The following is a 13,793-nucleotide window of genomic DNA, read 5'->3' on the forward strand; positions in this document are numbered from 1 at the left end:
GTATATGCTGAGACAGATCTTATTTGTTATATACTCACATCTGAAGTACATTAACAAGAATGCAATACACTAAGCAAAATCTAATTCTTATATTTAACAATAGATTATAAGTACTTTTCATATCAATTAATGTAATTTTTATTTGTTATTTATTTAATGTTAGCCTATATGATAAAGAAGTAATATGCAAATTGACTATCACTCCAACACACAAGATGGCAGCCCCCATGTGGAAACAAGATGGCCACCACAAGATAGCCAGCAGGGGTGGGCAGTTGGGGGCGATCAGGCCAGCAGGGGAGGGTAGTTGGGAGTGATCAGGCTGGCAGGGGAGGGCAGTTAGGGGCAATTGGGCAAGGAGGGAGAAGTTAGGCATCAATCCTCCTGACAAGGGAATGGCTAGGGGGTTATCAGGCTGGCAGGCAGAAGTGGTTAGGGGCAATCAGGGAGCCAGCAGTCCTGGATTGTGAGAGGGATGTCTTACTGCCCATTTAGGCCCTATCCCACTGAGTCCCATATCGGGGAGGGTGCAGGCTGGGCTGAGGGACACCTCTCCTCCCCCCCCCCCCCCCCCGCAATGCACGAATTTCATACACTGGGCCTCTAGTATATATATATATAAAAGCCTCAGATCATTCAACTGCTGACTGGTAGCCATGGTGTGCAATGACCACCAGGGAGCAGATGCTCAATGCAGGAGTTGCTGAGCTGAGGTCACTTGGCAGCTGTGGTTCTTGGATAACACACCTAGAACCAGAGAGGAGAGAGCTTGATTCCAGGGTGCATCACTGTAGAACTGCCCTCTTGCAATCTGGGACCCATCAGGAGATGAGATGTTAGAGAGCCGGTTTCAGCCCCATCCCCATAGGCCAGGCTGAGGGACCCCACCAGTACACAATTCCTTCCATGTACAGGGCCTCTAGAATTACACCATTTATTCATTAATCACCTATTAAACACTTCTTCCTACATTTTGCTATTTTATTCAAATACAGAATGAATTTTACCTCCAAATCTTAACACATGAGAATCCCTGTAGATTAATGGGATTGGAATTGTGAGCTTAATTGTGAGTCATTCATTGGTGAATAATACTCTGTAGCAATAAGAAACACACAAGAGAAGTAAATATTCAAGGAGTGATTTGAGTGTCTTAGGGGACTCATTCTTTCAGTTCTTCTTGAAGAATAGTGCCCAATGCAGGAACCTATATATCCTTCTGAGGCCTCTTCAATTTCCCCTTTCTTTCCTTTCTACTAACCTACAAGAAAAATATTGGGAAAGTGTTTGGTAATGTTTCTTAAATCAAACCAGTGTGGGACCTTTTGACTTGCAGGATCCCGGGCTTACGTTTATTTGTATCCTTGGTTTCTTATGCTTGTGTAGAGTAAGGAATCTCTCATGAAAGGTTTGCATGGTCTGAATTCATATTGGCAGCTCTCTGAAAAACATAATATGGAACAGTCTTAGTAGTTACTTATTCCCATCTTATTCTTTCTTGGAGCAGCCAGGGACCTGGAGCTCACCTGTCAGAGATAAATCAGATAAACAAAGGTAACACTCAAACCATTAACCAGACATAGCCAGTAATAATAATTTATTAATAATAATAACAGTTTCCTATGGGAGAAAGTGGGATGAGTAAGAAATAGATTTAGAAAAACAAAAGCTAAGTGGAAAGTCTGAAACAATCTCATAACCTGTTTTGTCCCAATTCAGTCAGGCAGGCTTTGCCTATATTTATAACCCAAACTGTGCCGATTTCCATAGGGATTACCCAAAAGCAAAATTCCCAGAGGCAGTAAGTAAAAACTGTCTTCCTCTTTGTCTCTTCAAATATACAAACAAATGTAGGTTTCTTGAAAGAATAAATGAGGAAACCTTCACTTTCTTGGAGGAAAAACCATGTATTCTAGACTGTTGGTCTTTCTCATTCCTCCTTCCCCAGAGCAGCTGCCCCTCAGAGGCCCTGAGCTGACGTGAGCTGGGGGCATAGGGCAGGGCACACCACCATTCTGGTTTCAGCCACTTCCTTTCTGAAAGAACAAATCTCTTCCTCTTCTGGGATGAAGAAATCGCATCTTTAAGACTAGCTAAATATTGATCGAAACAGGCTAAAAGATAATATGTCGCTTTACATTTCAATGATTATAGCTGCCTTTTATTGAATATCTACTGTGTCAAGTATTATATATGAGAAACACTTCCTATTTCATTTGAGCCTTACAGTACTCCTCTGGCAAAGGTACCATTTGGCCATTTCACAAAGCTGGGAACTTGTTCAAAGATATCAAGTACCTTGCCCCAAGCCAGTCTCTGCAGAGCAAGTGCTTCCACTCAGGAGGTTGGGTTCTGGCTCTTCACCTGGTCTTATTTGGCAAAACCTGAATAAGTACTGTTGAGTTCTTGGTGACACCCGCAATTTATGTTTCTTAATGCTTCATGGATCCTCATTCTTCTGCATTTTGATTTATTCAAATCGTCTCCTTACATCTACCTTGATATGTTGGCCATTTGTCTACGTGCAGATATTTTTATGATGATAAAAAGTAAAGATTGATCTGCTTGCTGAGTTTTCTTAGTACCAGGATAGGTGTGCTTCACTTCTTAGTCCATATGCATAATCAGCCCCACCTCCCATTAGACTGATACATTGTGCATAAGTTTTTCAATTAAGATTTAAGCATCTTTAAATTCATTAAGGAAGTCAAATTAATTAGGAAGTATTTTCATAAGCTACAGTGGTATAAGCATTATACCAATCTAATTTATAGTATCTCAATTAAATAAATTATACAGAAATTATAATTAACTCACAGTAATAAAGTGGTAAATAAATATAGTGGAGTATATGTGAGATTAAATCTGTTGTTATACTTTAAAAAGTTATCTTTAAAAGATTTGACTTTCTATTCTTAGTATAATCACAGGACTAAGCATTTCGTAGATGCTCAAGTAAGAGTTTAAATGATGTAAGAACTGTCAGATTTAGGCTAACTGGTGTTGTAGATGTGGGCATTATTTTAGGAGAAAAAAATACTGTGTTTTCTCCTAATAGTCATGTTTAGAAGACTATCACAGATACCAATTTCCCTTTTCCTGCTGTCATGAAACATACTTTTCATAGCTTTGGAGGTTTCTGGAAATGCTTTATCGAGATTGCAGAATCATCAGTCCCACTGCCTTTTCCTTTTGTTTGACTTCTTTCCCACTCACCTGATTGAAAACTAAGAGGTATTCCTCCAGAGTTAACACCAAAGATACTTTAATCACCAAAATTGTGGACTTTATATTTGGTCAGTCACTTTAAAAGCTATGTTTGCTAGTCATGTATAAAAAGCATCCTGGTCATTGTTCTTAATGTTGTGCTTATGACAAAAAGATGCTGATGAATTAAGAATGTATTAAAAAAGAAACAAAGAAAACTTGTAATGTTGATGTTCTTTAGAGGGTTAATTTCACATGAGAGGCCAAATACTCTAATAGATAAATGGTAGTGAAGCCTTTCTTATGAAAGAGAAATATATTTCAGATATCAATATTCAAGTTGGGCTTGTATAAGTCTTACCTAGGTACATTTCAAAGGGGAATGATAGCACTGAGAGTTGTGCATGAAGGTGAAATGTGCTACAATAGTCTCAGTTACTACCTTTTATGATTATAGTTTATGTGATGTGGCATCAGTTTATTAAAAATGTAATGAACTATCAAATCATTTTACACAGGTCATTGAACAGCAGTAAAGTGGTATCAGCTCTGTTCCATTTTGACTGGACTAGATTTGAACCAGTGACTCTCAGGAAAATGGCCATGTTCAATTGTCAGTCTATAAAGATGAATTTACAGAGTAGCAATCTATCTGTTTATAACATTTTGTTTCTAACTGCATTTTAAAAAATTGATACAATCTATACATTGTCTCTTGAAAAACACAAATTTTAGGAATTGTAAAATGATTGCATTATGCATTAGTATATGTAATATATTTTATATATTCATAATTTTATTAAGTCTGACTAAAAGTGGTCGCATGTGACATGATATTGAAATATCTTTGGGCTATTAAAGCAGAATTAAAATTAGATGCAATCAAACAGATAGAACGCATTTACTATCATTTATGTAATTATATTTAAGTCATACATCTTTATTCCACTAAACTTTAAATATTCTCATATCTCATGAATTATATCAGCTAAAAGAATATTTTTTTTTATTTCAGAGAGAGAAAGGGAGAGGAAAAGAAGGATAGAAGCATCAATGATGAGAGAGAATCACTGATGAGCTGCCTCCTGAATGCACTGTAATGGGGATTGAGCCCACAGGCTGGGGATGTGCCCTGACTAGGAATCTAACCGTGACCTCCTAGTTCATGGGTTGATACTCAACGACTGAGCCACACTGGCCAAACATCTAAGTAATATTTACCTATAGAAATGAGCAGCAATATGTGCTGAAATGCACAGTTTTATTTAATCAAAACACCACTAACATGTTGTAGTACCCATATACATATTTTAGGTCACTTCTGATAGTCACATTGTGCAAATAGATGCCAAAATAATATTCTAAACTTCTTTCTACTGGGGCATTCTAGAACAGACGACTGAAATGACTGGTAGTAATGTCTAGACCAGTGGGCAATCATGATTTCATTGCAAAAAACTACCTAAAAATAATGAAGTGAACAAAACTTGCATTCATTCCAAAGAAATGAAATGCCATATTGTAAGTTTGCACATTCCTCCTTCTTTAAAAATGTCCTATAACTTTGCTAACTAGCATAGGCATTCTTTTTTGCCATTCTTGCTACATTTTCAACAGTGTGCCCTTAGTTTTTGCTCTTAATTTACATGGGATTAAAACGTCGTCATATTTAAGTTGGACATCACCTAGTAAATGGCAACTAGTAAATGTCTTTGCCTAGCTTTATTTACTTATGTGAGTTTATTTTGCTGTTACACTGCATTGTTAAATGAAAGCTGTATTTGTGTGTGTGTGTGTGTGTGTGTGTGTGTGTGTGTGTGTGTGTGTGTTCCGCTGTGCATGTCTTTGGGGAGGAGTGTTAATCTCATGTCCTGTGGTCTTCTTTGTAGTCGCAGCGGCGCGTTACCTTTCACCTGCCCGACGGCTCCCAGGAAAGCTGCAGTGACAGTGGTCTAGGCGACCACGAGCCGGTGGGTAGTGGAACCCTGATCTCACACCCTCTTCCTCTGGTTCAGCCACAGGACGAGTTCTACGACCAGGCCTCTCCGGACAAGAGGACCGAAGCAGACGGCAACTCTGACCCCAACTCCGGTGAGTCTTTTCCAAACTTCCTCCGCTTGGCATTGCTCTGATTTCCGATGGTGCATGCGAGCCTTAAATGATCATTCTGAGGAGCAAGTGAATGAACAACTGGTTGCTTTTCTCTTTTCTTATATTTTTCTCGTATAATTGTTGTTGTTGCCTTTTCTGAAGTATATCAAGTCTAACGTGTTGGATGTGTACTGGTGTTTTGTATTGCTCGTAGCCTGTCAATGACTAATGGTGCGGCTGCACCAGCAGGGTGGTTCTTACTAGGATTGCAAGTAAGAACCCTTTAGCAATAACCAACAGGAAACTTTGAAAAAGTGCGGGTTTATTACTCATGAGACCCGCACACCTGGGGCTACACAAGGAGAGGTTGTGGCGAGAGTGAGCACTATGGTCCTGGGGTTGTGCTTGTATTGGGGTGGAAGGTAGGGCCTAGGGGAAAGGTAAAGGAGCAAGTAGCCCAAATGGTCAGTGATTGAAATCAACCAGGACTTGAAAACAAAGGTGCCTAGGTTGTTGTTGTGATGGGGGGAGGGGGAAGAAGGGCTCTTTTTATTTTATTTTATTTTATTTTTTATTTTTTTGTCATGTGGCTGGCAATGTGTTTATTGGAGACATACATCTTTGAAGTAGATGCCTCAGCAATCAAAGCTTAATTAAGTTGGGCACTCTCATTACAGGAAAAAAAAATAAAAAATAAAACCATGTCAGGGCTCCCATTACAATTTCCTGTTAAATTGTATGTTTCACTTTTATTTTTTTATTTTTATTTTTTTAAATATATTTCATTGATTTTTCACAGAGAGGAAGAGAGAGGGATAGACAGTTAGAAACATCGGTGAGAGAGAATCATTGATCAGCTGCCTCTTGCACATCCCCTAACTGGGGATGTGCCTGCAACCAAGGTACATGCCCTTGACCGGAATCGAACTCAGGACGTTTCAGTCAGCAGGCCGATGCTCTATCCACTGAGCCAAACCGGTTTCAGCTTCACTTTTATTTTATAAACCATTGAAAAAGCAAAAGTAATCAATAAAAAAATAATTTCAAAAGTCATTGGTTGACAGACATTATGATGTCAAAAATGTTAAATGAAATGTTTAACATTTTAGTGATAAAATACAATTAAGTAGAACCTAGTCAATAAAGAATAAGAAGAGAAAGGGTCCTGTGGAATCCTGTTTTCCAATAAAGACTTACAAAAAATGTATACTAGTGATTTAAAACAAGCATGAAGGGTAGTGATAATGATTTGGGGTGTTAACTTTTTCCAGTTTGAGTTTTGATGATTGGATTTAACCATTACAATGAACTAGTGGAATAAATGAATGGAATGTATCTGACAGAACTTATAGTCTCCATAGACCCACACCCATCTGTGAGATCATCGCCCCATTCAAAGTGAGCCCTATGAGAACTCCATGGTGGCCTTTGGGGGAGATTCTGGACAAGTTTGATATAATTTTCAGCCATGTTATTATAAAAAAAAAAATCACTGACTTGTTTGCTTTTATTTAAAAACTAGAGACCTGGTGCACAAATTTGTGCACAGGGTGGGGGGTGTCCCTCAGCCCAGCCTGCACCCACTCCAAAGTGGGAATCCTCTCACAGTCCAGGACTGCTGGCTCCCAACTGCTTGCTTGCCTGCCTGATTGCCCCTAACCTCTTCTGCCTGCCAGCCTGATTGATGCTTAACTGTTCCCCTGCCAGCCTGATTGTTCCTGACTGCCCTCCCATGCTGGCCTGGTCACCCCTAGCAACCCTCCCTTGAAGGCCTGGTCACCTCTAACTCTCCTCCCCTGCAGGACTCAGTCCCCCAAAACTGTCATTCTCTGCAGGCTTGATTGCCCCCAACTGCCCTCCCTTGCAGGCTTGGTCCCCTGCAACCGCCCTCCCCTGCTGGCCTGTTCACCCACAATGGACCTTCCTTGCAGGCCCGGTCCCTCACAACTACCCTCCCCTGCTGGCCATCTTGTGGTGGCCATCTTGTGTCCACATAGGGGCATCTATCTTGTGTGTTGGAGTGATGGTCAATTTGCATATTATTCTTTTATTAGATAGGATAGAGGCCTTATCATGGGTTGGGGCCAACTGGTTTGCCCTGTAGGGTGTCCTGGATTCTTATGGGGCATGGGGGGGCCTGGGAGAGGGGCCTGTGGTGATTTGCAGGCCAGCCACGTCCCCTGGTGACCCAAGCAGAGGCCCTGGTATCTGGGATTTAATTATCTTCTGTAATTGAAACTTTGTAGCCTGGAGCAAAGGCCAGGGATGGCCAGGATGGGTGGAAAGCCTCTTGTTCACTCCAGCTCTGTGGCCACTGCCATATTTGTTGGGTTAATTTGCATACTTACTCCTGATTGGCTGCTGGGTGTGGCTTGTTGTATAGCATAGGTATGGTCAATTTGCATGTTTCTCCTTTATTAGATAGAATCAAACGTAGACTTTAATAATTATTAACTCTGTGATTGCTGTAGAAATACTGAGATGAGGTAAAAAAATCACAAAAGCCCTTTCTTAACTAGTCCTATCACAGTAATCCAGCAATAGGGTAATAGTATTCTCTGAGTTGTATAATTTTTTTAAACAGACGGTTTTCAGGATGGTGGTAAAGGATCTTTTGTACATATACCCTTCCCCGGCTCTGCCTCACAGCTGCAAGTTTCTCTAATATTCCTTTCTATTCTCATTGGTGTGTGGAGTTAAATGTGCATCATTTTTTTTCCCCTTGAGTTTTCTCTCTACCCAATCTTTTAGGAAGATTTAAGTAAATTTCATACCAGCTCTGATTCTCTTTCTTTTCTACCCTATGTTGTGGCCTCATAACAAAAATATAAATGCATCTTTTGACTCTACATTTCCTGAAATAACAGGCCATACTCAGAGGTAACTTGATCACACACAGCATTTGAGAGAGCTGGCCAACTATTCCCCTTAGATTTCTTGGTTTTGATTAGTCTAAGCACCATTAAATCTGAGTGGTTCATTGAATCAACCTTTTCTGGGCTTGTGTGAAGAGGTCAGATTTGTAGGAAAGCTCTTTCTGGACTGATTTTCTATTCTCCAATGTCTCCCTGCCCAATTTTAAGATATCTCTTATTGCCATTAATCTAATGGTCTCAACACTTGTTTTTGATTACCATTTCATGTGCATGGGGAGTAGTTAGCTCCTCTTATATTTGAGCATCAGACAAAACAAAGATAGAAAGGCGCCATTTTAAACGTAAGTCTGATTAATGTATACTGCCTTAAGCTAGAATTTTAGCCAATATGTATAGCTACTCATCCAGTGACTTAGACCCGGGCAATAACACTGGGCCAACTTCCAAATGAGAGAAGATAGAAGAGATTCTAAAGCCAAAAAAATTTAAATTAAAGTCTGCTTCAGGAATTCTCCAGAGGTTTTACCAATCTAGTCACATGGAAAAAGAGACCCAAGTGATAAAACAGCCTTGCACACTCCAGAATTCATCTCAACACAGTGGCTTCACCCAGGAGAATCCTGGTCAATAAAATGTGTTAAACCAGAACAGTGCTCCTTAGTGGAGAAAGAGAAAGGAGGAGCCTTACAGGCCCCTGGAGACTAACAGACTTTTGAGATTTAATGGGACTTAAAATTTTAACCTCCTTTGTAAATGTCTGGAACAGAATTAATTAGAATAGCCTAGATATGTGAAAAGATTCATAACTAAATGGTAATTCATATTAAGTATTATGATATATCACCTTAAAATTCTTCATTCACGTTTTAAAATTAAGTCTGAGAAATTTGTTAAGTTAGGTGCGGTATAATTGAAGCAATAATATTCAACGGTAATAGTCTTGCTATTTAGATTTAAACTGTTTCCTTTGTCTTCAATGGAGTTTTCTGCCTGTGATCTGATAATTCTTGCAGAGCCATAATTATATAGCAGTCATAATATATATGTATAAATGACATGTTTGTATTAGTTGTAGAGTTATTAGGTATTGCATCTTGCATGATTTTTATTTTTTCAAATATGATGATTCTAAAAAAATAATTATCAAGGTAAATCATATTTCCTTAAGAAGTGAACTCACTAACATGATCATGTACTACATGAAAAATTCAGTAAAACCATTAATTTTGAGAAAATGGTAAGGGATTTTCAATTGATAGTTCTTATTTTTAACAAATATAACTAGACTTATGAAAGAATTTTACTAAGTTGAAAGCAAACAAAAACTTCAGATCAGGAACAGCTTATTACCACTAATTCAGGATTAAGTCTTAATCTTGTCTTATTGAGAATCATGAATAGGGTCATTTTTATACCTGTTATTTCTTTTAAATGTTTATCAAAAGTATTTTCTCCTGTTTAATCATGTGTACAATTTCAGATTGTATTTCCTTTTTGAAAAGCCACCTGGACTGTGTATGAGTCACTTGGTAAAGTTTTCACTAAGGATTGTTTTGAAACCTGGGGATATTTATGAGTAATATTTGAGGTCTACTTAAGGGTCAGGAAGGCTACTCAGTGTTTAGATAAATTGTTCATGATCTCACACCAATATTGTAAGTTAGGGTTATAAAGAAACTGAATTCCAGAAAATGTATTTATCTCAAACTACATAACAACTATCTGAGGCAGAATGTCTTGCTTTGACTGTTCAGAGAAACTACCTTTAATGTACACATGTTATAACTCAATGCCGTCATCCCTGTCATTGATTTTTAAATTCTGTGGTACTATTCTTACTTTTAAGAGGAAATGTGAGCAATTGAATATTAAAAATATGAGTTGGTTAAACATTTGCTAGTAATATTAACTTGTTAGAGAACTAGTTCTGTGGTTTTTTTTCTGGTATTGGGTTAATGAAAATGGTATTGGATTAGTAGAATTATTTTATACAGAAGCATATAAATGGAAGAGCTTTGCATATAGTTATATAGTTTCTGGGTCAAGAATAAAGCTCATACCTGCTTATTCTTATTTAGTTCTCTTTTCAGTGGAAAAATTGTCCTTATCATGTCTTTTATACCTTTTCCTCAAAGAAAATCGTTATGATTATCTGATCAATAGTTGTCTCTCTCATTAATCTGAGGATTATTTGCTTACCTTCTATTCTCCATGCATGAAAGTGCCTGACATGTGATAGGCCGAAATGTGCATTTGTTGACTAAATGAATAAATCAATATTTCACAAACGCCAGGAAAGATAGTCAAAGAAATTGAAAATGTTTTATCAAAATAATGACAAATGAGCAAAAACTAGAAAGGAATGCATTATGTTATCTGTGGTTATCTTCAGGTTGGAGTATTGATTTCTTTTAAATTATCTGTATATTCTAATTCTTAATAATGTATTTAAAATTATACTTTTATTTTGTAATGAGGTAACACACGTGACACAGCTGGAAAAAAACACATTAACTTTTTATATTGTTAAAAATACATTAAAAATTATTTCTGACAGTACTAAAAATACAAGATATATGCTGAGAAAAACTGAGAATTTAAAATATTTGGGCATGAGAGATAGGTTGTAATTTTTGATGAAAATATAAAGTTAATGAAATTTAAAAGTCTCCAGAAAGAAAAAAATCACTCTATCAAACTTCAATCTTAAGAAATTGAGCTAATCTTAACCTTCAGGGGAAAAAAACAACAACAATAGCACTAACCATAATATATATGAGAACTAAACATGAATTTGATTTTGAGGGCACACTATTGTATTGAATACTTTTTGTGAGCCACATTTATAATTTTTATAAGTATCCTGGGTTGAGCTAATATGTAAATTGAAATAAAATTGTTCAAAGGTTTCCTATTGTCATCTGTTGTGTTCACTGGGAATTTTTACAAATTTTTTTTACTGATTTAGAGAGAGAGGAAGGGAGAGGGGGAGAGAGAGCAACATTGATGTGAAAGCAAAATGTAGATTGGCTGCTTCCTACATACCACTGACTAGGGATCAAGCCCAAAACTCAGTCATGTGCCCTGACCTGGGATCAAATCATCAACACTTAGATGCACAGGAAGGTGCCCAAACAATGAGCCATGCCAGTCAGGGCTTCACTGGGAATTTTGTAATCAGTAGTGTCCCCTGAGTGAGCAAATCTAGAGTTCCTCAGACAAAGGTATAGAGAAGAGGTAATTGGTCCTACTGTGATTTGAGTTAAAGGGGGAAAAAAGTTTCAAAACTCAGCAATTGAAAAAACAACTTGATTACCTTCTTATCTGGTGAGACATTGTCTGCTTTATCAAAAATATTTTTCCAAAGCTTACCTAAAACTTATAATTGTTAACTATTTTATCTTTAAATATATATATATATACAATATATATATATATATATATATATATATATTATTGATGTTTTACAGAGAGGAAGGGAGAGGGATAGAGAGCTAGAAACATCAATGATGAGAGAAACATTGACCAGCTGCCTCCTGCACATCCCCCACTGGGGATGTGCCCACAACCAATGTACATGCCCTTGACTGGAATCCAACCTGGGACCTTTCAGTCCACAGACTGAAGCATTCCACCAGGCCATTCAGTGGCTGCCCCCCCCCCCCCCCACCAGGACTAGAGGACTCTGGCAGGGCTGAGGGGACTGAGTACCACCATCTTGTGGCTATGGGTGCTGCCACAAGATGGTGGCTCTATCCACTGAGACAAACCAGTTTTGGCTTTTTATCTTAAAATTAGAGAGGACAATATATTTTCTAAATTGAAAACACCTAGATTATAAATCAAACATACATCTAACCATATCTTTATCTATCATCTATCTATCTATCTATCTATCTATCTATCTATCTATCATCTATCATCTTCTATTGCTAATTACCACAATCTTAGTACTTTAAAACAACCCTATCTAATAAGAGGGTAATATGCAAGTTAACTGTCATCCTGTCACAAAGATGGCAGCACCCATAGCCACAAGATGGTGGTACTCAGTCCCCTCAGCCCTGCCAGAGTCCTCTAGTCCTGGGGGGGGGGGGGGGGGGGCAGCCACTGAGTGGCCTGGTGGAATGCTTGCTTTGTTTCCATGGTGACCAGGCAAGTGTCCCACCCCAGCTACAGAGGGCTTCTGGGCAGTGCACTTGCTCACAGAGCAGTTGGGGTGGGACACTTGCTTCATCGCTGCCATTAAGGAGGGAATATGCTAATTGACTGCCATGCCCTCAAAGATGGCAGCACCCACAGCCACAAGATGGCGGCACCCAATCCCCTCAGGCCCATGGGGGCAGCAGGCATGTAACATGGCCAGGCTCACCCCCAGGCAGGTCTGGCTACTCCAAGCACCTGCCTCCAGAATTCCCCAGCCTCTTCAGCTCTCAGCCGCCCAGGGCTAGCCTGAGGCACAGGCAAGCCTTAGATAGTGGCTGCCTAGCTGCCCAGGGCTGGTCTGAGGTGCAGGCAAGCTTTGGATGGTGGCTGCTCAGCTGCCCAGGGCCTCCTGTGGCTCAGGTAACCAGAGCCAGCTGAGGCTTGCGCTGCTGGCAGTGGCAGCAGCAGAGGTGTGATGGGGCATCACTTTCTCCTGATCACAGGTCACCTCCTGCCCCTGTGGACTCCCAGACTGTGAGAGGGGGCAGGCCGGGCTGAGGGACCCCCCTCCTCCAAATGCATGAATTTTTATGCACCGGGCCTCTATTCTAGAATAAATACTAATGATAAGTGTATGAAAAAATGGTTGTTAGAAGAGAGTGTTTGATTAGTCAATAAAGATTCTAGAAAGTGATACTTATACAAATTACATTACATGGGTAGAAAATGTTTAAGGTGTGTGTGTGTGTGTTTGCCTCTTGGTGCTATAAAAGATCATGGTCACCTAGGCAGCAATCAATAGTTCAATATCTTTGTAGCACATGCAGATAAAATTAGCTCACCACTTGGTCTCAGGTTTCTAATCCTCCAAAATGGGGCTATTAATATCTATGAGAATATTGTTTAAAAACTGCAGTTACTTGATATAAGCAATCATCTAGCCCAATGCCTGAAAAAAACCTACATACTTAAAAAAAAAAGTTTGACATTAAACTGTGCAAGTATCTGGCAATAAATAAAAAAGGTTTTGTGAGATAAGTTAAAACTAGATTTTGAATTCTGGAGAGGATATAAAAAATTCTAATGTAGCAGAAAAGGGAAATGAAAGACGTATAATATTTCCAATATTTTAGTTTGTGAACCTTATTGGGAAAGCACACATTTAAATAAAGTAAATAGGAGAATATAAGAAGAAAAAGTTGAAATTAATATTTTTTATTTCATTTTGAAGTTTGAGCTGCTATACAAGGTTATCTTGGAACAGAAAATGTGATTTTGAACTGGAATTTGGATACTGACAACATTGAAGGTGATGGAATTCTGGGAGTAAATGTGATAATTATGAAGAGAGACAAGGAGTCTAAGGGAAAAAAACAAACAAACAAAACTATGACAACATTAACATTTAGGGCAGGGAAAGATGAGGGTAGCATAGAACAAAATCAGAGACTGCAAGTTAAGGGAGAATTGCAG

The 13,793-nt window shown here is 38.7% G+C and overlaps 1 protein-coding gene across 10 annotated transcripts in view; it reads left to right on the forward strand.

The window, feature by feature from the left end:
* The window catches only part of PCDH9 (protocadherin 9), an 897,448-nt gene that overhangs the window by 588,632 nt on the left and 295,023 nt on the right, over window positions 1-13,793 (forward strand). For 6 of the 10 annotated variants that reach the window (XM_084876514.1, XM_084876520.1, XM_084876518.1 and 3 more), the window contains one exon: window positions 5,097-5,298. The exons of 1 other annotated variant lie outside the window; for it this stretch is intronic. In XM_084876514.1, the coding sequence (XP_084732640.1) occupies window positions 5,097-5,298 (202 nt within the window). The remainder of the gene's footprint in view (window positions 1-5,096; window positions 5,299-13,793) is intronic. 3 more of the 10 variants (XM_084876521.1, XM_084876523.1, XM_084876522.1) reach the window with 1 other exon arrangement.

The sequence above is a fragment of the Pipistrellus hanaki genome (assembly GCF_964339955.1).
Source record: "Pipistrellus hanaki genome assembly, chromosome: 3".
Taxonomy (NCBI): domain Eukaryota; kingdom Metazoa; phylum Chordata; class Mammalia; order Chiroptera; family Vespertilionidae; genus Pipistrellus; species Pipistrellus hanaki.